The sequence below is a fragment of the Pteropus medius genome, unplaced genomic scaffold (assembly GCF_902729225.1).
Source record: "Pteropus medius unplaced genomic scaffold, Ma_sr-lr_union100, whole genome shotgun sequence".
Taxonomy (NCBI): Eukaryota; Metazoa; Chordata; class Mammalia; order Chiroptera; family Pteropodidae; genus Pteropus; species Pteropus medius.
Genome location: NW_024342474.1, coordinates 5368604 through 5394612, shown reverse-complemented (window position 1 = coordinate 5394612; position 26009 = coordinate 5368604). Strand labels below are relative to the sequence as shown.

The window sequence follows — 26009 nt, the reverse complement described above, 5'->3', positions numbered from 1 at the left end:
ATTTTGTAAAATATCCTCCATTTGTTTTTGACTCATGTTTTCTCTTGATTAAACTAGGGATTTAGGGAAGAATATCACCGAAGGGATGTGCCCTTTTCAATGCATGATGTCAGGGGATTCTGAATGTTACTATTCCTCACCACGGGGATGTTAATTTTAGTCACTTGTTTTCGGTGATGTCTGCCAGGTTTTTCCACTGTAAGTTATTGCTTTTCCTTTTGTAATTAATAAATATTTGGGGGCTGGGAATCCATGATGTTTTTTTCATCCGGACCTTTTTTTTTTAAATAGAGTATTAATAGCATAGTCATTGAATAGTCAAAACCATAGTATTATAGCTTCAGAAATGAGATAAGTTTATATGAAGAACATCCAAACTTAGATACATTCATGTATCTAACCTGTAAATTAATTTTCTGCTAAAGTCTTCAAACCCACATTTTCCAGGGAGGAAGAGAACACAAAGAGACAAAAATGAAGTGTACCTATTGATGACTGGGGCATACAAATGGTATGTAACAAACACATTGAGGGCCTCTCCATTTCTGATTAGTAGTCCATTTGAATTTAAGGAAGCACTAATCCTAAAACTGGAAGCAGATACTCCCAAATTTGCATCCATAATAGACATGAAAGGCACTTTTTTTCAGGGGCTGCCCTGTCAAGGATGACTGCCCCATTTTAATCAGGATTACCTCCCCCTCTGAAGTACTGATCTTCATGAATGACATAGTTGAGGAATAAATTTCATAGAAAATATTTCTTTGGAAAGTCCTGGGATGAGACACTGACGTTAGAGGTGGGTATAAAAATAAAAGATTTATTAGTTAGCTGTGAACACTTACTTATACCCTAGAAACATTCAAAGGAGGACAGTCATGTAATTCCTGTTTACCCACTGTTGGTAGAACAAAGTTTGCTGTGCAAAGCTAAAGTTATACCAACATTTTCTCATAACAGATAATAATTAGGTTACAGAGCAACAGTAGAATTACTTCTTACAAAGCACTGGTTCACAAATCTGGCTAATATTACCGAACTTAATTATGCCCAATATCCTATTTGAGAAAAAATGTGGAAACCTACAGAAAAATATTAACAGTGGCAGTTCCCTGGGGAAATGTTTTGGAGTCTTTCACTTTCTCATTTACAGTTCTGTGCTATTAGATTTTATTTATTTGTTGACCATAATCAGGTACTGCCTTTAAATTGAAAATAAATCAGACAGGAAATTTTTTAAAATCCCATTTCTAGTAAATATTAAAGCCTGCCATAAGTGAAATGAAGGGAAGAAGATATTAAATTCATCTCAATAGAGGTTAGTTACTGAGGTATACAGAGGACATGGTTTAAAGGTAATTATTCTACAAGGAAAGCTTAGGAAAGGGACTCTAAGTGCATATGAGACTCAACGGAAACCAGAGCAAGTGTTTGGTTGGATGTTTAGCCATTACATAGAGATTTCCCATTGGAAGGACTTTACAGTTTAACAAAACAAAAGTTGAGAAGACCGTTTTTGCTCATTTAGATTTTGTATCATTTAGAATCCTGTCCCAAATTTTAAAATTGGAGAAAGGGGCCAAGCTAAAATTACATTTCTGTTCTGGTAAAGGTAATATAAGAACTTATTGACAGGAATGCTATTTCACTAAAGGTTGAAAAAATTTTTTAACGTAATTATTTGGTATATAGTAAACCGGAGTACCTATTCATGAAAAAGGCAAACAGAAAAATGCCCCTCAAAATAGTGTAGATACTGATAAAAAGGGATCAATGAGGTTCATCAAAGCATCCCCTAAGAGCAAGGATTCCAATTCCTCTCCCCTCCGACACGTGGGCGGCTTTCCTCTTTTCCACCCCCTGAGAAGGACAGCCTGTATTTCCTCTTGAACTCCAAGTGAGCGTCAGTGTGTAGCTCCACAAGTAATACAGAATCTTGGCAAATTAAACGATAGGTAAACATAGAAACAGGATACAGAATAAGTAAACACGAACAGGATACAGCTCCCTTGCGAAAAGAAAAAAAAAATTAAGGCAATACTTAACAAATAATTACCCTTAATGAAGAACATTCATCGCTTTTTTTTTACAAACATTTTTGTTTTAATACAAGAACACCGAAAAATTGTATCATTGCAAACATTTATTCATATTACTTTAGCATTTGAGTTTCTATGTTCTATTTAAATTACTTCAGTTTTAAAGGGCCCTTAGATAATTTCGTAACAACATTTCGAAGTAAGAAAAGGCTACATTAAGTGTCTCAATGGTAAATAGGGTCAGCTTTGAAGAGATATTTTTGTTGCTATGTTGGAGGAAAACGCTCGTTTAAATTATTAAGCAGTGACGTATTAGATAAAACAGTTCTTGCTTCTGATTTCTTAGAGCTCTTTTGTTTTCTTCGCCATTAATCTCATTCTGGGTTTGAAAGAGGGTTTGCTTCGCAGATAATGATGAGTGTGGTAATAATGAAAGAAAATGAATAGTAATTCTATAAATGCCTAGGGAAAAACTTTAATGATTCTTGTGCAACCACTATAGGTTTTTTTAAAAGCTCTGAAAAGTCTGTACACCAGGTGTTCTTCATTTACACTGCAGGACTTGGAGCCTGTCTTTGACCAGGATTCCACCTGTCTCCTCTTGCCCATCGGGCTCATCAAGTTTCCTTTCCCAAAGGCGTAGGGTGCATTCCTCCGAGAGAGGATTCCTCAACTGGCTTTTCCCGGCTGCGTGGCTCCACGTGACGTCCCCTAGCACCTGTACGGACTCCAGCTCACAGCGCCCCCATCCCCTGCGCCAGGTACCGACCCGGCCTGGCTCCCCCTCCCCCAGGAGGTCACGATTCTGGTGCGAGCCTTGCTTGAGCCGGCAGGGGAGGGGCTGAGCACTGGCCACAGCAGCAGCTAGAGCCCTTGCAGCCTGATTATCACATGACTCGACGGCGGCAGTAGCCGTGGCAGCAGCCGCGCGGGCTCCGCGGGCTCGCCTGGTGGTCTCAGTTCCGCTCACGCAGGAGTCCAGCGCAGCGGGCGGGAAGGGATCTGCTGCAGCTGCGGCTCCCGGAGCGCGCAGCGTCTCCCCCTGTCCGGCCGACCTCCTCCATGCCTCCCCGTTGCGGAAGTGTAGCGGGGGGAGGCGGCGGCGGCACCGAGCACGGGAGGCCGGGGCTCGGCCCCCTGCAGCACTAGGCTCCGGGAGCCGCGGGGCGCGTCCCAGCAGCCCGGCTGCTCGTGCGCCCGGCGCCCACCGCAGCCTGCATGCCCCGCGCTGCGCCCAGCGGTGCCCCCGCCGCCTCCTCCTGCTCGCAACGCTGCTGCGGGGCGCCGGAGTAATATGCTCACTCGAGTGAAATCTGCCGTGGCCAATTTCATGGGCGGCATCATGGCTGGCAGCTCCGGCTCCGAGCACGGCGGCGGCGGTTGCGGAGGCTCGGACCTGCCCCTGCGTTTCCCCTACGGGCGACCCGAGTTCCTGGGGCTGTCTCAGGACGAGGTGGAGTGCAGCGCCGACCACATCGCTCGCCCCATTCTCATCCTCAAGGAGACCCGGCGGCTGCCCTGGGCCACTGGCTACGCAGAGTGAGTGCAGCAACACCGGCGGCGCCCCCGCTCGCCTCGCGGCCCTTTCCCGCACGGGTCCAGCCCTCCTCTCTCCTTGTTCCTCGGCTTCAGGGCTCTCAGGCCGCCAGCGTCCAGGCCTCGGCGGGTACCTCTTAACTTACACTGGCCCTTTCTGTCTTCTCCCACTCCCCCTTCCCCCAACCCCACGGACGCGGCGTCTCTAGCCCAGGTATGGGTGGGTGCAGGACCGTGGGAAAGCTAAGGTTGGACGGGTCTGTGATTCTGGAGCTCTGACACTTGGAAGAAAGTGCGTAGAACAGTTCTGCTGAAGTTTGAAACACAGAAGGGAAAATCTGGTATCTGTGCGCCCACCCCTCCCCCTCCTCAAATCTTTGTGCCTGTGCCTGAAGTTTGTGGGGTAGAACCTGAAGGAGCGGTCCCTGCACGGGGGTAGGAGTGGGGGCAGGGGAGCGGGAGGGGCGGTGTCCGAGACCTGGAGGCGGTCGCGTTGGCTTGCGTGGTGCACATTTCAGAAGGTATGTTTCTCGCACTTTAGCCGAAGAGCTCATTCTCTTCTCCTTTAGCAGGTAGTAGTAAAACCCTGCGCGTTCGTTAAATGCCAATACTGTCTCTCTGAGTCCTTGGGCAGGGGTAAACTTATTCCGGGTGTTTAATGATAGCGTTTTGGTAATCAGCTTTGGCGATTAAGTGAGTGTTTGAGTGATTTACTATTTCAAGAACCGAATAAGTTAGGTTGACGACCTGGAGTGGAACTCGGAAAGGAGAGAGGGAGGATTTTAATGGCCTCTGTCCCACTGTACGGCTACTTCTCCATTGACTATTGATGACCATCTCATGAATGGTAGGTTAAATAATGTTTCTCCCCCTATTCATCATTATGAAACTGGGAAACTCGGAAAGTGTCATGTAAGAGACCAGAGTTCTGAGGTTAATAGTGACTCGGTGGGTGCAAAAGTGCACGTAAAACCCTGATGCCTGGCCCACCTGCCCCTTTTCCTTTAACTCAGTCCGCTCTGTAATCTTGGCCCTCCCCTACCCGTGCAAGCTTCGCCAGCTGATTGGTTCATTCAGTAACCAATCAGCTCTCCCGATGCTTGCTTTCCTCTTTCTTTGATGCTATCCTTTCTGGTGGCCCGGATACCCCCCGGCGGGCATGATTCTCGACGCTCCGGGTTCCGATGCGAGAGGTGGCCTGGAAGATGCTCTGGCTGGAATATCGAATTCTTTTCCTTCTCTTTTAATCATATAACCGTTTCTCCACGGGCTGAAATAGAAAATGTGTATAAATGGAAATAGACGGCTGGAGTATAAAAGATAATGATGTGAGAAGTGCAAGTGATGGGTGCTAAAACAATGCCAACATATAATAAAGGATAAGCATGGTAGGGATCATTGGGGGGGCGGGGGGAGTTACAAAACAGCTTTGTAACTTCCCGGAGAAAGCTAAAGCAAAAATAAACACCTTTGTAATAAGGAAAGACATAAAGGAGGAAAAAGTGTCTGCCAAAACATATCAAGCACTGTTTCTTGACTGAAATAAGAAAAAAATGTTTAAAAGTCATTTGAACCCCTTTCAAGACAAAAAGCAACGTAGAGGCATACTCCATCCTGCAATTATGTGGATGTGGCCCCTGTCTCTGCCCCAAACCTGAATGTGTGGAGCCCGATTGTCGCTCGAATGGCTTCTCCAGGGCAAACGCACCTGTTCGAGGGGCAGAAAAGACAAGCAGGAAATGATGAGAAAGTTATGAGAGGTAGGAAGGAGGATGTTAAAACACGGAATGGGGAAGCTTCTTGGGCACTATTAAAAGCAGTACCTCAGATAAGCAGGAAGAAAAGGGGAAAAACACCACCAGTTTCAGAATGTTTAGATCCTGTGGCAGGCACGTGATGTGCCAAGGGTTGAAAAGAGTAAGATAATCAGAGATGAGATACGCAGGAGACAGTACCTAGAGGGCTCTACTTTCTCCTCGCTGGGCCTCAGTTTCCTTATCTCTAAGAAGCTTATCTTTTCCTAGATCAGGACATGAGAGATGTTCAACTTGAAGGTGAGCTCACTGTAAAATGTTTTATTTTTAAAGTAGTTATAAAAGTAGTACATATTTGTTAATTCAAGCTAAGACCTGTATACAAATGTAAGCTCCTTCCCCCAACCCCTCACTCCCTAAGGGTGATGACAGTTAAATGTTTAGTATCTGTGCCTTTCTAGACCTCTTTGGATGCACCTATAAATATATGTCACGCCTTTTTTTCCTTCCCAAAATAGACTCATACTAAGCATGTTATTCTCTAATGTTTTCACAGAACACTGTGTCATGGACTTTATTCCAAGTCAATACATATAGAATTACCTCATTCTTTCAAAATGTATACATAGTGCTAATAATAGCTAGTAACATAGTGCGTACTGTTTAATGCTTACACTGCTTCCAAGTTTGTATCATAATCATTTAATTCTCCCAACCCAATAAGGGAGGCACTAACATTTGCATTTTATAGATGAAGATACAAAGGCAAGGAATGGTTAAGCAACTTCCCCAGAGTCATACCACCTTTACAGAGCCTGTATTTGAACCCAAGCAGTCTGACTCTAGAGGCCATAACAACAAACTGTCTCCTTACAGTGTATGAAATTATGGTGCATCCATCTGTACTCATGATTAACCACTAACATCATCTTACCGCCTCTCTCTGTTAGAAGTTGTACTGTACCACTTCCTCAAACCTTAAACTATAATTTATCTTCCTGCAAAAATATATCTTGAATGATCAAAATGGCTGAAATAAGGAAGGGGAGAGATAGACAAGTAAGAACTGTGACTATGGTCAGAGGCTGCTACCAGTAACATTACCCTTTGCTACAGGATGTACTTGGAGGAGGAATTATCTTTGTTCTAGAAGGTGCTTGAGGATTGGTAGAAAGATTATTGCTCAGAGTGGGGATAAGAGAGATGCTAATGAGTCAAGGCCTGAGTTAGCAGTGGTTTGCTTACCTTTCTAGAAAGTGAGCTACTTTCTAAGCTTTTCTGGGGTTGAAGAATTGGCATCACTTGGTGAGTGAGTGAGGCATTAGAGGTGAGTTTGAGCTCTGGTTAGTGTTGATGACCTTTTGGATGGTAGAAAAATTGAGAAATAGATATCGTTTGCCACTTATTGGTAATCCCTTTCAAGAAGAGGCACTCTAGGTTATAGTACAAGGGAATTAGCTTAAGCAGTCCCCGTGAGATTTGGAGATCCAGAAAGTGAAGACCTTCATTTATTATATCAGTGTTTACTGGCATTAGACTAGGTGGAATTTCCTGGCTCCTCAGAAAGCTTCCTATTGTGGCTGAAAAGGTTAGCCGCTTGATTAAGGGCTATATGCTAGGTTGGTTGTAAAGCTCTGTAAAGCACTGCAGTTACAGATAACATCACAGAGCTAGAATCTTTCCAAAAACTTGCATCAGCAGGTTTTATTTTTTTTTTGGCTTTGAGATCACTGACAGCCTATTTGATCTGCTCAGAGAGAGCCCATGGGAAGCCACAGTCTGACCGAGACCTGACTGGTCAGGTACTTCCTTTCTCTCTCCACAAATTTAAATACCAACAAGTAGTCTCTGTGCTTCAGGGACCTGGAAGTTGGTTCAGTTTTTAATGCGTTAGGAGCCCATTTTGAATTTTTTTCTTCTTGACCTGTTTGCCCAACCTTTCTCCTGTTGATGGTTAGTTGGATTTAGAGGTACAAGTGGACATGGTGTTTGTACTTGAAACTGTAGCAGTAGAGAATGCCAAAGAATGTGTAGTGTTCTGTATGTGAAAGGATCGTTTTCAGGTTTTTAATCAGTAATAAATTTCTTTGCTTGTACAGAAAGAATAAGTGATAATTATAGGTTAATTTTACTTAGGTTATAGCTATAACTATGCAATTTTTTTTTCTTTCCTAGTACCTTTCTTATAAAAGATTCCTGGACATGGATACCAACAAAAGCTACCTTGAGAGTTTCTGTTAAATGCATTACATAAGTTCTTTGTGTCTCACAAAGTTCAAAATTGTGAAATTTTGGATGAAATTACATTATTTAAATCCTGCAAACAGCCCATAAATATTTGGATTTGTTTTGGAATCTATAGGCTGTTTTGCCTCTCCGGTCATTGGCAGTAATTAGCAGTTACCAATAAATTGCATTACTTGCCTGTGCAGTGGTGTTGACAGAGCAACTAGTAGTTTTCTCTTACCTCAAAGCTCAGAAATTCCCTGGTCTTTCTTTTTTCCTTCTAATCTCTGACACAGCCACCCTTCTTACACTGCTTAGCAGAGCTCCTGTTTGGGTACTTCCTGTTTGACTTTTGCAACTGAAGAACCTCCAAGTTCTCTACTTCTTGTTGTGTAAGGATTAAAAAGAAATGTGTGTCTTAGGGGCTGTTTTATTTCACAGAGTTCTCCATAGCCCTTATTTGCAGATGACTCGAAAGTCCAAAGTAGTCTAAAATATTTCTCATACTTTTCTGGTAACCTGAAGAAGATATTAATTTTCCTATTTCAAAGCGGGTAGCTAAGCTCTCCTCCATTTTTCAAATTTAACATTTTAAGAAAGTTACCCCTTCTAGGGTGGAGTTCCTGGGCTGTCCTTTTTCTTAGGAAAATGCATCAACTTCCTTCAAATACTAGTGGAGTTTGAGACAGAATTTAACCAATCTCAAGGGTTGTGTTTATTATCCTGTGTTTTAGCCACAGTTAGGGAGACGTCATCTCTCATATTGCCTTACCACATATTATCTTTACAGCAATACCAATTGATAACTTAATACTGCATACTAGAATTGTTTTCTAAAAATACATTATTGAAGAGAATTTTTAGAGATATAATCGATATATAAATTAGTTTCAGATATACAACATGATTCTATATATACATATATTGTGAAATAATTACCATAATAAGTCTAGTTAATACCCATCACCATATATAGTTACAAATTTTTTTTCTTATGATGACACTTTTAAGATTTACTCTGAGCAGCTTTCAAATATGCAATTTAGGATTCTTAACTGTAGTCACCATGCTATACAAAATATCCCCAAGACATATTTATCTTATAACTGGAAGTTTATACCTTTTGATGCCTTTCACCCATTTTTGCCTCCACCTCCACATCCTCCCTTTCCCCATAACCAGTAATCTGTTCTCTGCATGAGTTTGGTTTTGTTGTTTTTTAGGATGGTATTTGTGTTTCTCTGACTTTTTTCACTTAGCATAATGCCCTCAAGGTCCATCCATGTTATCCCAAGTGGCAGGATATCCTTCTTTTTTATGGTTGAATAATAATTTATTATACATAATAAACATACATACCACATTTTCTTTATCCATTCATCCGTCAATGGATACTTACGCTGTTTTCATATCTCGGCTATTGTAAATAATGTTGCATTGAAAACAGGGATGCAGATGTCTTTTTGATTCAGTGTTTTCATTTTCTTTGGCTAAATACCTAGACGTGGAATTGCTGGATTATGTGGTAGTACTATTTTTGATTTTTCAAAAAGCCTCCAATACGGTTTTTCATAGTTACTGCACCAGTTTACATCTCCACCAACAGTGCACAACGGTTTCCCTTTTTCCACATTCTCACCAGTACTTATTACCTCTTGTCTTTTTAATAGCTATTCTAACAGGTGTGAAGTGATATCTCATTGTGGTTTGCAGTTGCATTTTCCTGATTATTGGTGATGTGGAGCACCTTTTTTATGTACCTGTTGGCTGTCTGTATGTCTTCTTTGGAAAAATGTCCATATTCTTGCCTGTTTTAAAAATCAGATCGTCTTTTTGCTTTTGAATTGTATGGGTTCTTTTATATTTTGGATATCAACCTCTTATCAGATACATAATTTGCAGATATTCTCTTCTTTTTAGTATGTTGCCTTTTCATTTTGTTAAGAGTTTCTTTTGTTGTGCAGGGGCTTTTTTATTTGATGTAGTCCCACTTGTTTATTTTTGCTTTTGTTGCCTTTCCTTTGGTGTCAAATCCAAAAAATCATCTCTAAGACTAATGTGAAGGAGCTTACTGCCTATGTTTTCTTCTAGGAATTTTATGGTTTGAGGTCTCATGTTAAAGTCTTTATTTCAAGTTAATTTTTGTATATGGTGTTAGATAGTGGTCCAATTTCATTCTTGCATGTGGCTGTTCAGTTTTCCCAATACCGCTTCTTGAAGAAATTGACCTTTCCCCAGTGTATATTCTTGGCTTCTTTGCTGTAAATTAATTAACAATATATATATATATATATGTGGGTTTATTTCTGGGTTCTCTATTCTGTTCCATTGATCAGTATGTTTGTTTTTGTGCCAATAACTTTTAATTACTATAGCTTTGTAATATAATTTGAAATCAGGAAATGTGATGCCTCCAGCTTTGTTCTTTTATCTCAAGATTGGCTATTAGAGGTCTTTGTAGTTCCATACAAATTTTAGGATTGTTTATTCTACATGTGTGAAAAACACGATTGGAATTTTGATAGGAATTTCATTGAATCTGTGTATCATTTTGGGTAGTATGGACACATTAACAACATTTTTTCACTTTATGAGCATGGAATATCTTTTATTTATTTGTGTCTTCAATTTCTTTCAGCAGTGTTTCATAGTTTTCAGTGTATAGGTCTTTCACTTACTTGGTTAAATTATTTCCTGTTTAATTTCTCTTTATGATAGTTCATTATTAGAGTATAGAAACACAACTAATTTTTGTATATCTATTTTATATCCTGCAACTTTACTGAATTTATTATTTCTAACAGTTTTTATGGCGTCTTTAGGGTTTGTGATATACATACCATGTCATCTGCAAATAGTGATCATTTTTACATCTTCCTTTCTGATTGGGATGCTTTTATTTCTTTTTCTTACCTAATTGCTCTGGCTAGTTCTTTCAGTATTATGTTGAATAAAAGTTCAGAGAGTTAGGTATACTTATTTTGTTCCTTCATCTTAGAGGAAAAGCTTTTACCTTTTTACCAGTGAGTATGATGTTAGCTGTGGGCTTGACATATAAGGCTTTTATTATGTTGAGGTACATTTCCTCTGTACCACTTTGTTGAAAGTTTTTATCAATAATGGATGGTGAATTTTGTCAAATGCTTCTTCTGCATATATTGAGATGATTACATAATTTTTATCCTTCATTGATGTGGTATATCACATTGATTGTGTATGTTGAACCATCTTTGCATCCTTGGAATAAATCCTACTTAATCATGGTATATGATTCTTGTAACGTATCGTTGAATTTAGTTAGCTAATATTTTCTTGAGTTTTGCATGTATTTTCATCAGGGATGGTGGTCTGTAGTTTTCTTCTTGTGTCCTTGTCTGGTTTTCGTATCCGGATAATGCTGACTTCATTAAATGAATTTGGAAGTATTCTTTCCTAGAAATTATTTTAAAGGAACTTACCGTTAATTATTGATGTTTGGTAGAAATTAAAAACTCAAATGCCTTTATAGTTTTCTCTGATTTGCCTAATTTGAACAAAGGATTGATATTTATTTCCTCTTGAATTTATGCTGTTATCTTTAAAGAAATAAACATCATTCATTTGTTTTCATTACTTCTCTCATTCAACCAGCAAAATCATTGCATTCCTGTTACGAGTTAGGCATTGGTCCCATGCTGGGTCCATTATATAATATTATAATCATTCTCAAGAAAATTTTTTTGCATAATCTTTCTCCCTTTAATGTCACTCTTTAAAATTAAAATGAAATCATAGACTATTAAGGTTAATGGAGACCAGCACTGGGGTGTGTGTGTGCGCGTTAATGTCTCTGTGCTTATGAGCAAGTATAAATCTCAGTATTTAGAATCTCTAATCCACTCTACAGAAGCAAACTGTTCTTTCCAGCAAGCATCGTCATTAGCTGCCAGGTTCTCTGTACCTGTATAGAGGTATGAGTAAAGAAAAAATTATTCTGACACTTGTTAAAATGATAAAGACTTTATTCAAGACCATTGCAATAGGGACGTTGTAATGAGAGAGAGATCAGACTCAACTCAAATACAGCAAAGATGGCTGGGAATTTACAGCCAATGAGCAGAGTGAGGAAGTCAGTAGATGGAAAATTACTAAGAGAAGACATCAAAGGTAGGAGAATTCTTACTGAAGGCGGGTCAAGGACTTACACATCAAAGGTAAAAGATGAAGAAATCAGATATTAAGGGTGATCAGATTTAACTGCTAAATTGGAATATAAAAAACCAAATCCATACCTATTGTCACCAATGTTAAAACCAGAAGTGTAGAGGCATACAACTCAGCAAAAAAGATTTTTGTCTTTTGAAAATGCTATGATATTGCTGTAATTTTTCTATTTTTTCAAAAAGCCATGAAACCTTGTATTTACCTGCCTCAGAGGATTCTCAAGGCCCCTTCCTGTTTTAAACTCTGAGTTCCTGGGGTTAGGCTAAGAACCAGTTTTCTTCCAGGCTGAGTTTTTCCCAGTGGGGCCTGCTGTCTCCTTTATTATGATTACAACTTTGATTATTTCCCCCCAGCCCTTTACTATGAAAATTTTCAAACATGCAGAAAAGTTGAAGCCATTATATACTTAGTACTCATATGCCCACCATTTAGAATCTACAGTGCATATTTTGTTTTATTCGCTTAATCATTTGCCTATCAGTACATTCTTGTTATTTTTAAGTGTTTCTTTTAGTCCAGTGGCTTCGCTTTATGCTATTAAGTTATTTTCCACAGTAAAATAAAAATTAGGTTTGAGTACCTTTGACATTCTCAGTTGAGAAAACCACAAATAATTGAGTCCTCATCCATGTAAGGAAGGGGACCCCAAATTTAACTTTTACAACATTGGCACCCTGCAAATGCTCACTCAGTCTGTACACTTTCCATAATTTAGCATGCACATAACTGAGAGCTTTACATGGGGTCAAATTGGAAAGTATAATTGTGTAATTAAATCAGTAGGAATTTGTTTGACTTGCATCACTCCCCTTTTCAACTAGTAGGAGTGCTCCATTCAGTAAAGACTTCAGAATATGTTGCCTGAAAAGTGCTTATGATGAATGAAGACATCATTGTGCCGTGTTTTCCTTTACTTTCAAAGTAGATATTATCCACTGGGAGGTTTAGGGAAATCAAAATACTTGCTTAATTCCTTTTTCCGGTGTGGTCAGATCAGTTGGGTCTTCTGGAATGTCAATCTGTAGTGTTTTGTTATACTATTTCTGACTTAGTTTTCTCTAAATGGCTGTAAAATTTAAATGCTTATCTGTATATTCTCTCTGTGTAGATTTTATGCTTCCTTACTTATAAGAGAGAATGATGATACCACCAAGTTACATCTGTATAGCTCTGGATGATTATTAAGACCCTGCCATGTACACTTAAATGAAAGCATCTGTTATCCATGTTTAATAACAGAGGAAAATGAGGCTCAGAGAGAACCTAAGTTACTTTAGAATCTTACGCAGTCCCAGGATCCTGGTGACTATTAGGGAATCATTGAACCTGACCATTCGTTGTGTGAAATTATTCATTAATAAAAACATATTTATCCCTGTGAACAAAATGTCACAGAAAAGAATGTAATGTATTTTGTTACTTAAAAAGAAACTAATAAGGCCTAATCTCCAGGTGGCTATAAATTGGATAAGGTCATATTAGCACATCAAGTTTCGGATAAAGAGATGCTTTTCAAAGCTTTTAAAAATACAATTAACCCTTGAACAACATACGCTTGAACTGCACAGGTCCATTTCTATGTGGATCTTTTTCAATAAATGCCTGTACCATTTTTGATTCATAATTGGGAGTCTGTCGCTGCAGAGGGCCGACTGTTTGCATCAATCTACACCATTTTATGTAAGGGACTTGAACATCTGGATTTTGGTATCTGCTTCTGAGAGATGTTCTGGAACGAATCCCCCGTGGATTCCAGGGGACAACTGGTATAGTTAAATTTTGGAGAAGTCAGAAGTTATATGTGAATTTTCAACTGTGCTAACCCTCACATTGTTCAACAGTCAACTGTTTTATCGAGTATAATAGACTTTGTTAATTATACCAGGCTTTCTTAGTATATGTGAATTTCCTAAATATAACAATCTAGGCCTTCTAACTGCAAAGTGTCTTTTTCATATTTTAATGTTTTTAGAACCCTGTAAATATTATTACCAACCTGTACATTTTTTGTGGTGGTGTTTTTATAAAGTTAATAAATAGATTATGTGTTTTACTATTAATAGCTGCATAGAAATGAGGAAATATACTTGGGAATTCTGAACAATGGGGTTCAAATCATGAGTCAATTTTTATGAGAGTCCTTTTAAAATATACTTTGGAGGTTCTGTTACCTACATTCTTAAGCAGAATCAAGTTTTTTCAAGTTTCAAAGGAAATTTAAGGCTATCAAAACTAGCAGCACCAGTGTAGCATTGGTTTGCTGTTCTTTAGCGTCGTGAGCTTTTGCAGGGACTGTCTTGGAGTATGTGCATCAGTGATTGCGCAAGTCAGGCCTAATAGAGTTGTGCTGGATGTAATTAGTCATCACAGGGCTGTGGAGCAGAAAGAGTCAATTTGCCAAGCTGAGAGGACCAAAATAATTTGTTACTTACGCTATTAAAAAATGGTGCCCCTTTACCATGTTACCTTTTTCATGTAATTTTAGGAAGAAAAAAAAATCTCAAGTGATAAATTGATTTTTTTTTTTTAAATAAAAATGCTGTGGATTATATTTAAGTAGTCTTTTATGTTGTACTAATAGTTATTCTATGCCTTTTTGAAAAGGTGAACACTGACACATTAGAATTCACAGCTGGCAAAAAGAAAAGAAAATAAATGTTTATTGAGAAGCAAATTTTAAGGTACAGTGAATATGAATAACCCATAAGAGGGTGTGAGGGGAGGGAGCGAACCAAACTGGTATTCGAACTAAACTGGTATTCATATAGAACTATTAAGAGGTTTTTTTTTCTTAATATAAAAGAGGAAATAGCTACAATAGTTTTTTGCAAACAAATAGCCTACAAGATGGAATTCTAAAATATATGTTTCAAAAAAAAATCAGGCAATTTTATGAGCCCTTTAGGACAGCACTTATACCCTGTGTAGCGGGTTTAGAGAGCCAGATTAGATGGCCTCTTGGCACCCTTCCCTGTGCTTATTCATAATGGGGCCATGCTGCCCTGTTAGAACCTGGTGTCCAAGCCGGGTTGGTGATTTAGTGCAGCAGCAAATGGGAAGAAGAAAAGAACTGGCAACTCAGACTATAGCAGCTGGTGTTTATTTTTTTAAAATATCTAGGTGCTCAGATGGGAATTGCATGTGCCATGGTTGAAGCCCCGCCTCTCCTCCTCTTCCTGTACCCCAGGTCATCAGGTCAGTGCTGACAGAGGCCACCTGGCCATGCCGATGCTTTCCTGCCTCACATACCACCTGGAGCCCTGTCTGTTGCCTTGAGGTGCCACGGGGTGGCATTGGTCTCCAGTGGGGCTGTAAATTCGCTCCAGTCCTGGTTCCCAACCTTCTCACTATCATGGACCATTTTATTTTTAAATTTATTTCTCTTGGATGGATCTCTTATAAAGATTTTGTCCAGCAAGCTTTACAAAATAAGTATTAAGTTGCCCCCTTAAAAAAAATTTGAACCAAACACATACTATCTATTCAGAAGGAAGGGTGGATGTAGTGAGTGAACTAACATTTCAGCCTTTAAAAGCAAAGGATTAACCTTTGTTTCGGTAAACATGTGACTCATTTAAATTTCTCAATAAAAAAAAGCTATTTTTCATTATCCTTTTTTTCCCCTTCAATACTTAAAATCACTCAGGTCTCCTAGTGCTACATTCCCAGATTCTTAAGGAGCCTGGACCACAAGTTGAAACTCCGTAGGCAGGCTTGGCTTTGGCCTCACTCCTGGGTGTTTAGCCAGGTGTGCTCAGATTCCTATCAGGATCATTTTGTTTGGGATTCAAAAGTGTAACACCTTCCTTGAGCACATCACTTCAAAGTCCCAAATGTCCTTTTCCTGTTGAAAAACTATGTTTTAATAGTTTTGTTTTCTTGGCTGACAAAGTGCTGCTAGTTGTCTAAGAGACCTTGTCAGCTACAAATTTAATTAAGCTCATGCTGAGAATATTACCTTTTCCTAGCAGATTTTGGACTCAGGCAAAAGTTTACCTTGTGAAAATTTCTATCAATCACTGACTGGGGGTGAGAAGAACTTTAGAACACCTTTAGGTGTTTACTAACCTGTCAAGGTTCAGGAAGGCATTGATTACTCAGGAACATAGAATTAATTTTTTTTAATGATATACTTTTTTTTTCTCATTACAGAATTGATGTGTGTTCATTGTAGGCACTGTCAGATTCTTATAAGTACTATGAAGAACATAAACATTATTCTTAAATTCTATCACTCATAATTAGCTTCAATTGATAATTTGTGTATCTCTAAGTACACTTGTATTTATTTACAAAATGAGATCATTCTACATACTGATTAGTAGTTTTTTCACTTCAAATGGAGTGACTATTTTTCCATGTAAATGCATATTGTTCTCTGTCATTTTTAATACCTGCATTTTATTTCATTTATGGTTTTAACATACATTTTTTTTCCCTTGATGGTAACCAATTTTTTTTATATTAAAAACAGCCCTGTGAAGAATATCCTTGTGGATAAATCTTTGATAAACTTTAATTTGAAAAGTGACATTTTTCTGGGAAGAATGTTCAGATTGAACTTTGTCCAGTATTTCTAGTGACATTATTTAATAGTTTGAAAAGATTAATGTTAACAATTAAAGTTGTTTTTAGAAGATGTCCTTTATGTACTTTATTTTAAAGTAATGTTATCAAAGTAGTGTATTAGTGGGCCAGGATTACTGATTTAAGAAACATTGTTTCTTTTTTATATTTAGGATTAAATAATGAGTTTTAGAAAAATGACCCTTAAGGACTAATTTAAGACCCTACTCTGAAGAACTGCCCATGATTCTCCAGAACTAAAGGTACTTACTGACTATCATGCATTCGCTAGATAATTGGTGGCATCTCCTTTTTAATTGATTTAACTTTTAATCAGTAATCTTGAGGGTGTGGGTATTACTTATATACATTTTAATTCCTTCAATACTGTACATAGAGCCATATACATTGATGCTCAGATATATATATACCTGAAATAATGGGGACATAATCAATATAAGTCTTTTAATTTCAAATGGAAGAAAGATAACCTTTATTCTCTAGACTGATTTCAAATTATGTGCTCAATTTCTGGGAATCCAGCAGTTATCACAGTACTTTTTCAGACATCCATCTGCTCAATAAATGTTGGAGGCATGGCTTGGTATTCCCTGCATCTAGACTATCCTTCAGGGAAACGGGAGGCAAGGACACAGAATATATCTAGCTTTTTGGCTTTTAGCTGGAGGTAAGCAGTAAGAACAGATCCTGCTGGAAAAAGTAGATTTCTTGGTATTTATGAACGATTGGCTAGCAATGGGAAGTCTGTGTGTATAGATACTGAGTTCAAAAACCCATTGGAATTTCTGAACATCATCAATTCTTTCTCTGCCCTTTTACCTGTTCAACATTTTTCCCCCTCTACCTCATTTTCTTTCCTTTGTAGGATTTTTTTTTTTTTTGGTATATTTATAAAGCACCTGCTCACTAATCCTTTCTCTTTGCACAAAGCATTATTAAATTAGGCACAATCTGTGATTTAGTTCATTTATGGACTGGATTTTTTTTATGCTGAAGCTTGCAGTTTGCTTTTGATAGAAAAACTCAAAGTCCCCTAAGGTAATTGGCCCATTTCTCTCTCTGTCCAACCCCAAGCCAATATTTTCTTACTTAAAATCGTGTACATGCAATAGAATTGAGAGTCCAGAAATAAAACCATAAAAAGAATCACATACATGTAGATATGAATCAATAAGGATAAAGAAATTCTATATTTAATTTTATTAATTTTTACTCCTATATAGGTATTGGTTCTCAAGCTGACCTGAAGAGTTTCTGTGTCATCTGTACATAAATATTTGCCATATTGGAAATTAAAACTGAGAAATTTAAAAGATATCATAGATTCATTAAAAAATAAGAATGTAAATATTTTTAATGAAAAGTAACCATGTTTTCCAAAACAAAAACCAATTTAGTAAGAAGAGTGGTGTCGTTATACACTCTCGCAATTCTCTAAAGTGTCTGGCTTAATGGAAGACAGCTGGATTCTTACCTGCTTCTGCATTTAATCTCGTACTGTCACACTCATGAGTAAACTCCACTAATACTCATGAGAGAACGAGAGTGAAAAAGGAAAGCCACACCATGGCATTATGGTGAAAGTCATTTTGACCTCATGTATCCCTTGAAAAGGTCTTGGAGACCTCCGGAGGTTGCCAGACCATATTTTGAGAACCATACAGAGGATAGAGAGCATCACTTTCTATCTCATTTTTTAACTTTTTATAGATAGAAAAACTTAGACTACTTTTAAAAAGTTATGGTGAAATGTAGTGCTTCCATTTCTGGCATGAATGTTAGTACTGATTCAGGAGGGTACTGTTGCACACTCCTTGTGGTCTTTGTTCTACATGTAGAGTGCTTCGTCTTTTCCAAAGTTTTGGCCTTTTAAGACTTACAATTGAGCGGGGGTTAGTGTTATCCATCTTTAACAGATAATAATAAAAATGATAGGGGTCAGAATTCACTAGTTAGGCCTATAGAACAAGTCTGAGCATTTAGGATTATAGCAACTCTGGAATTATTTACTTTTCTTTGTATCATTATCATACATTTACTGTATACTTCACATGGGCTAAGGGGCAAAAGATGCAGAGGTTTTTAACCTGAAGAGGCTCAGACTCTTGCTGGGAAGATAAATTCATGAAAAGATTAAAACTTGAACACAGAGTGACAAAGGAGCAGCATGATGTTGGGAGAAGATTAGTACTTCCACGAGGCAGTGTGAGGTTTTCTCAGCTCTTCTAACCAGCTTGTGGTTCCAGCAAAAGCTGGCTCACTTTTTAGTCCTCAGTTGGTGTTTTTAAAAGTTAGGGCATTGACTCAGTCCTTTCTAGCTGTGAGGTGCTGAGGAAGTAGCATAGCAAGTTGTGCACTGATTACTTAATTTCCACTGACTTTTAAGTAGGATACCTGTATTCAGTTCATAAAAATGCTTTTTCACTTGCTTTGTCTTAAGTAAAATCTCTGAAGGATATGTAGGCTGAATATACATTTTAGTGAAAGGTGGAATTGAATTAAAAATCTAATTACATTTGATTTAATGATGCAAATTTCTACATCTAACAGCATAGTAAGCCAAGGATGGTGAGGTGGTAACTAAGTCTCTTGCCTGGAGGACAGCCTTTCCTCCCCTCCCCTGACTGCATTGGAGGGATGAGCACCAAGCGCAGATTCTAACGTTGTTTCTAGAACGAAATAAAAATCAGCTTTTACATAAACAGCCTATCCTAGATTTTAAAAGGGACTACCATTTTAGGCTTTCCCCCACTAATTCTTTTAGAGTAATGATACAGTTACTGTATAGTCCGGAAAAGTTATGATTTGAACTATTTGTCTAAAATGAGAAGTGCTGCAAATTTTTATCAGTGAAAAGGTAAAATTAGTGTGGTGATGATTCCACCATAATTGGTTCCAGTTGGTTCTACTCAGGGATGTCCTTTTTTGAGGCATGATTCAGCTACAGCCAAATTATAATTTGTAAAGTTACGTGGATGTCGAATCAAGTCTGTGAAAAGTTGAAAAATGTGAAATTGGTTGAAACTTCCTTCCACTCCAGAAAAAAGGGAATGAAGATTACAGCCAGTTTTGAATTTAGCACCTCTCATTGCCTGACTGTAGGTGACCCGAGGACATTCGGTGTTCTCGGATTTGTGCTGTCACTCGGTAGAGAGCTAATGTCCTCCACTTTGGCAGTTAAATTGCTGTGGAAAGCAGCTGTGTTTGATGTACTTCTGATCAATACCTTGTACTTATATGTGGCCCTGTAGCAATTGTATCACTCTACTCTTAGTGTCTCTGACCTGAGAGTAAAGGACACACAGTTCCTTGCTTGAGATTTGGTTTTGAAAATTTACGTAAGTCAAATTATGTTTTAAAAGCACCAGGAAACTTGCTACTTAAAATATGTCCACAGAGTTGGGAATAGTTCTGTCAATCAGCATTGGTGCGTTGTGCATTGAACTATACTGCATTCTTCTAAAGTGGACAATAACTAGTGGTATGTTTATTTCAAACGTTTAGTGACCAGCGGCTTGCTAGCATCAATAATTCCTTGTAGGTCATCAGGGGTAAGTGGCTAAGGATGAGTGGTTGGAACTCTGCCTACCTCAGCCTCTTTCCTGATGTGCTTTTTGATACCCTTATAGGATTGATTTATTTTACTTTTCAGTATCTTTGTTCATATCCAAACTGCTTGAGCTTCCATTTCTATGGTAGGGTTATTCTGATTTAAATATGAACATTCAAAATGGTGTGCTCCACTGATTTTTTCTCACCAAAACACACAGGCTCTTGAGTTTTTTAACTTAAATTACATATCCTTTCCTGAGATACTAATTTTTTTTTACCATATCTCAAAGCAGTGATTTTCCTCATCTATAAAGCTAATTTTGCAGCTTTATAAGAAACTAAGTCATTATTTTATTCCTTAAATATAATTGATTAAGTACTTAAAAATTGACGGGTGAGCCATCTCCATTTTATTCCATACAGCATGTAAGCTTTTCAGAGTATGCTAGAGGATAGACACCAAAACCAAAACACGAGGTGTTTAGATTGTGTAAAGCTCATAAAATAAACAATTTGATTGTTAAAGTTATGTTTATTAAAGTAATATACGATCAATGGTGTCCATTTTTAATAAGTCATTGTCGGTACAAGTAAGACAGACTATTTCAGTTAAGTTGGTGGAAAACATTAAGTTAATTAAATTTTTAGTCAGTTAACATTTATTAAATCTCCACTGAATATAAGGCTGTGAAACTTAAAAAAATAAAAAAAGAGCATTCTCTATCTTCAAGAAGTTCACAGATTAGCAGGGGAGATATTATGTGCATAACTATAATACAGTGAGCCAGTGCAATAAAAGAATTGATGAAATGCAGTGAGAACCCAGCAAATGGGGGCCAGGCAGGGGCTTAGTTCTTTCTGGGGAAATTGGGAAGGGGGTTAGCAAAGCTGACATTGATCTATCCCTTGAGGAATGGTTGTTGGCTAGAGAAGGCATATGAAAGAGACAGTAGCGTGAATAAAAGCATGGCAAAACGAAAATGGCTATTTTGGGGACTTAGAATAATCTTTGTGGCTATTTATTTGTAGGTATACATTTGTAGAGGATCCTTAGAGAAAAATCTCCTTCTGGAGCCTAAACCACCTGGCACTAGACATAGAATTATTCTCCTTTCTTATGGAAAGACGGGGTGCTGATAAAATTTTAACTGCTCTTTATGTCATGCTAAGCATGGCCTCTGGAACCTCCCTATAAGACTGTGTTGCCTTTCCTTATGGTAAAAGGGACAATATTCGATTGAAGCCTCTGTATTTAGGAGCCCTGCTGGGCTGCTCCTGGGACATGCACTTTTACATGTCGTGGAGTGAAGAGGAAGTGGAAGAGAAGTGAAATCTTACCTGCTTCTCAGGTAAGCTCTTGTGGAGTTTGTCATGGTTGGAGGTCTAAGGTGAGTTCACTATGGACCACAACCTTTGCTACAAGGAAGACAATAATGAGGAGGCATATCACCCTCATTTGCTGGTGGGATGCCCTGGATGTGTCCTGCAGAAACTCTGCAGCAGTTTGTGCCAAAACCGCCCCTGACCTGCTCGACTGAGAATCACCAATGGATCAGAGCTCATTCTGGAGTGCAGGACCCTAAAACTCCCAAAGGCCCACCCTTAAGCCACAGGGCTGCAGACACTGCTGATACTGCTTGCATTTGACAAGAAATAAAGGGCCACCAAAATCCTAAGCCAATTTTTCTTTTGTTCTGGGATTTCTGACTCATTACAATTAAAATCAGAGTAAGACATATTCCAGAAGGTGTCGGAACTTAAAAGAAAAGTGGACAGGCCAGGGATAGGGCTGAAAGTTTGTGAAGGCTCTTGTTATCTCATAAGGAACTTTATACCATAAGCAGTGAGCAGTCACAAAGGATAAACATACACACACACACACACACACACACACATTTAGTAAGCAGGTATTGTGAATGACATGATGCCATTTTTATTTTGGGAAAATAACTGGTAGGCATTGGAGAAAAACAGGAAGGTGAGGTATGGTGGTAAAATAAAAAAGGGGACCGTTGGAGGTTTTCTGGATGTAAAAGTAGCAGATTGTGGGGACTGATTGGGAAGGAGGAAGTGGTGTGTGGTAGAGACATCGAGTGCTTACCGTTCTCTGATTCTCCTCTTGTCTGGGCACATGGGAAGGCTTATACTCTTCTCCGTCCTCAGCAAGGCCGAGCCACTGTAACTAGTTCTGGCCAGTGTGTTGTGAGCAGAAGCCGAATGTCACTTCTGGCTGAAGCATTTAATTGTCACTGGAAGACCTTCTGACATCATCTTTCTCTTGTACAGTAACAAGGAGGCTGTTTCAGACACTTCAGCTACAGGTTGGTGAAGCCTCAGTCAGCTGAGTCCCTGTAGGGGGGACAGTTACCCTGTAGAATTATTCAGGTCTACAGTGATCAACATTTGTTGTATGAAGCTACTAATCTTCAGAGGATGTTTGTTACCACAGCGTAGTCTAGCATATCTTGACTAAAACATGGTAATAATTTTGTAGTATGCACTTGTAGATGGAACCTGCAGTAGAAAAACAGATTTTACTTACTGTGTTCCATTATACACTTAATAGGTGCAACCTGAGAAAACACCTGCACACATGCCGAGCTAGAATTAGGTAAGTTTCTTTGTATGATTTCTTAGAGCTTTCATGCAACGTGGTGAATTTTGAAACTCCAAGCTGAGGGAGAGTATGCATTTATTAAATTTATCTGACTATGAATCACCTTTTTCAATATTTGAGGAATGCACTTAAGGGAATACCAAGTTACACAATTGTAATAGTCTAGGAATAAAACTAATTGGATACGTTTTATTTTTATTTGCAAGAAGAGTCTTTGACTGGAAGGGAAAGGTAAATTTGAGCAGGGAAACTGAAAGGATTGGCAGTGGCGTGGCTTCTGGATACTTAAAGGAAGAATAAAGAAGTTACATTGTTTCTGTATACCAACTCATTTCCAGTTGATTTCTCACCAGTCTCCACAGTGCCTTTCCAGACCTTTGTTCCTTCCCTCAAGCTATCAGTTCCATTTCTAACCCTCTTTGTGTAGGCAAAGGTTCTGACCTATCCACCTTACTGAATCTCTTCTATACAAACTCCTCTTCTAGTCTACCTTGGGATGTCTTTAACACCATCCCTTTTATTCCCTGCTGTCTCAGATGGAGAAGTGTCTGCCAGAAGTGTTGACATCCCTCCTCCCCCACATTTGTGCCATCTTCCGTTTCTTCCATTTGTTATCTTGAGTCTTTTCCTCTCCATTGCCTCACTTTTTGCCTATAGATGTGTTCAATCATTGCTATTGAATCAAACAACATATCTCCTCTTCTAGTCTGTATCACCCACTTCAAGTTACTATTGCGCTGTTATTATAACTCTATACTTCCTTCCTTACAGAAACTTTGGAATGCTTACTCTGTGCCAAGTGCTCTTCTTGGTGCCAGGGACACAAAGACAATAAGATCAACCTCTTTTAATAGGATGATTCATCCAACCGAACAGGCCACTGCAATGGAGTGTGCTGGGTGTTGATAGAGGTACAGCGCAAGGACATCATGGAGTGCCAGAGACGGGCACAGAGCTTGGCTGGGAACATCAGAGGAGGCTTCCTGGAGGAGCCGGGTGACCCTTAGAGAGGTCAGCCAGCCACTGGAAGGGCTGGAGAAGAGAACAAGCATGGGTGCATGGAAAGGTGAGAGTAGGATGGACTTCAGAAACTGGGTGGCCTCCATTCATTGCTTCATCCTCAGTGCTACGTAGAAAGAGGCTCACCGCAGGTCACCAGGGACTTTTTAGGTTCAAAGAGTCACTTAAAATTTTTGTTTACCCTCCACATCCTCACTGGAATGGTGATTGTTGTAATTGTTGCTGCTCACTGTCTAGTCCATGAATTCTTTTTCTCTCTCAACTTCTAGAGACTCCTTCCTTCTGGTCCTTTTTCTGTTTTTTAAACCAAGAATCCCTTCTCAGAAGTCTCTTTTAAATACTGATGTTCTCAAGCTCTCTACGTCTCTCTGAGCCCTTCCTCTTCAACTTCTCCATTAGCCATTTTTAAAATTCATACAACTTTCTTTGAAATTTGAATTTATCTTCAGCCTTGCCTCTCTTCACATGGTCCCCTCTGCTGTGATCATCCTTTCACAGTGCCTGCCTATATCATGTGCTTTGCATGAGTCTAAATTTGTATTTGTTTGAAACGTGAGTGTAAATTATAGGAGTTGTAAAGAACATGGTAGCTACTCTATGCCCATGTATCATTCACGAGCTAATGGTTTTTGACAGTGCCAGGTGGAAGCTGTTGGATAGTGCTGAGACCTCCTTGTGCCAATACCTATGAACAGCTGGGGAACAAATCTGCTTTTAGTTTCTGGAGTTATGTTGGACTCTATAAAATTCTGTTACTTAGGTTTTCTGGAAACATATATTCTCTTGTCTGCATACATTATAGTGGATTCTGTGTGTGTGTGTGTGTGTGCGTGCGCGCGCGTGTGTGTGTGTGTGAATTGCCAGATGATGAGGAATAACCAGCATTTAAATTGTTAGCTTTGTTAGAGCAATTAATTGAATCTGTATATTGATTCAGAGTTACTGTTTGGGATGCCATAGGTAGAAAGTTAACTACTCTTGTTGAATGTTTACGTTTCTGCCAAACCTCCTGTGGTGTGCCCCAATTATTTCCAATTCTCTTGTTCTTGGGCACATGGCACCTCCCTTTCCTCACCAACTGGTGACCCTCTAGATTGTGGAAGCTCCATCCTCCCTTTTGAAGAGACACAGAGCCAACCTGAAATGGACATGCAGAGTGTGTGAGAAATAAAACTATGCTACCGCAGCATAATATAGCCTATCCTTACTGATGCACTTTTGCAAATTTTATCAGTATTTGGAAAATTAAAGTTAATGTTGCCTGGTGTATAAGAGTGGTTCTAGATTTTCTTAATATCTTGGGCAGTACATTGGGACTGTGAAGAAATAATTCTCTGGTAAACGAATGAGTGTTCTAGCTTATTAAGTGGGTTTCACTATATTATCTGAATTTCTTATTAGAGTCCTTTAATATAATCACCATTTTATGCCATCACAGGCTCTCAAGAATATTAATAGATGTCATTTTTTTCCTTTTGATTGAAATAAGGAAACAGGTGAATTACTGAAAGATTTAATAAGGATGGTCAGCAAATGTTTTCAGGTGCTGTGCAAGGAAGACTTTGGGTTTTAATGGTTACCAAGTTAAAACCTGGGTATTCAAGAAAATCTAGCAGAGGAAATAAACTGCAATTAAAGTATCAGGTGATAAGTGCTATTATAGAGGAAGGTAAGATTGTTAAGGACAGGAAGAAGGGCTCCCTAACCCTGAGTTGTGGCATTGGGAAGTTTTCGTGTGTGTGTGTCATTTGTTCGACTGGGATTTGTTAGACATCTGCTTTGGGCCAGGTAATATGATGGAGGTTGGGGATACAGCAGAGAAGAAAAGCATGATCCCTGCCCTTGCGGAGCTCCTCATTCCGAGCTGAGGGATAAGTGATTACTGGGAGTTGGCCAGCACATTTCCTGAAGATGGAAGCCTGTATGCAAAGTGGGGTTGTAAGATGAAGCTGGAGAGGAGCCAGAGGATGAAGGGCCTTGCACAGAAATAACTTCAAACATACTTGTTAAATAATGGTCATTAAATGAATGGTACAAGATAATGAATATATTTCCTGGAAACATAATACCTTATGCAAAAAAAAAGAAAAAAGAAAAAAAAATTAAAAGATTTTGAATGCTCCATTTGATTAAGAAACTTGTTACATTGAAAGTTGCTTTTGGGAGAACAAGAAGAACTCTCATACAGTAGGATTTAAAAATTTGGCAAACTAGGATAATTTTATAGCTTGTAACGTGGGGGGAAAAGAGGAGTCACGGATGATTGCAGAGAATTTGGCCCAATAGTAAGGCAGGGAGGCCAGGCAGAGGGACTGGTACAGTGTTGTCCTTAAAGAAATGGGCTGCGGAGTCCATTGGCCCAAGTTCCAATCTGAAATCACCTCCCCCTAGCTGACATTTAATGGCAGTTTCCATATGTGTGAGCCAGGGATTAGTCGTAACTCATAGGGTGCTTGTGAGGATTAAACAAATGTG

General features: G+C 38.9%; 1 protein-coding gene across 7 annotated transcripts in view; it reads left to right on the top strand.

The window, feature by feature from the left end:
• The first annotated feature begins 2893 nt into the window (after positions 1 to 2893).
• PPM1H (protein phosphatase, Mg2+/Mn2+ dependent 1H) overlaps positions 2894 to 26009 on the top strand; it is a 261613-nt gene continuing 238497 nt past the window's right edge. For 3 of the 7 annotated variants that reach the window (XM_039865886.1, XM_039865885.1, XM_039865883.1), the window contains exon 1: positions 2896 to 3578. In XM_039865886.1, the coding sequence (XP_039721820.1) occupies positions 3334 to 3578 (245 nt within the window). In that variant the 5' untranslated portion in view covers positions 2896 to 3333. Of the gene's footprint in view, positions 3579 to 21849; positions 22509 to 23557; positions 23581 to 26009 lie in introns of those variants that run through there. The other 4 variants (XM_039865881.1, XM_039865882.1, XM_039865887.1 and 1 more) reach the window with 4 other exon arrangements.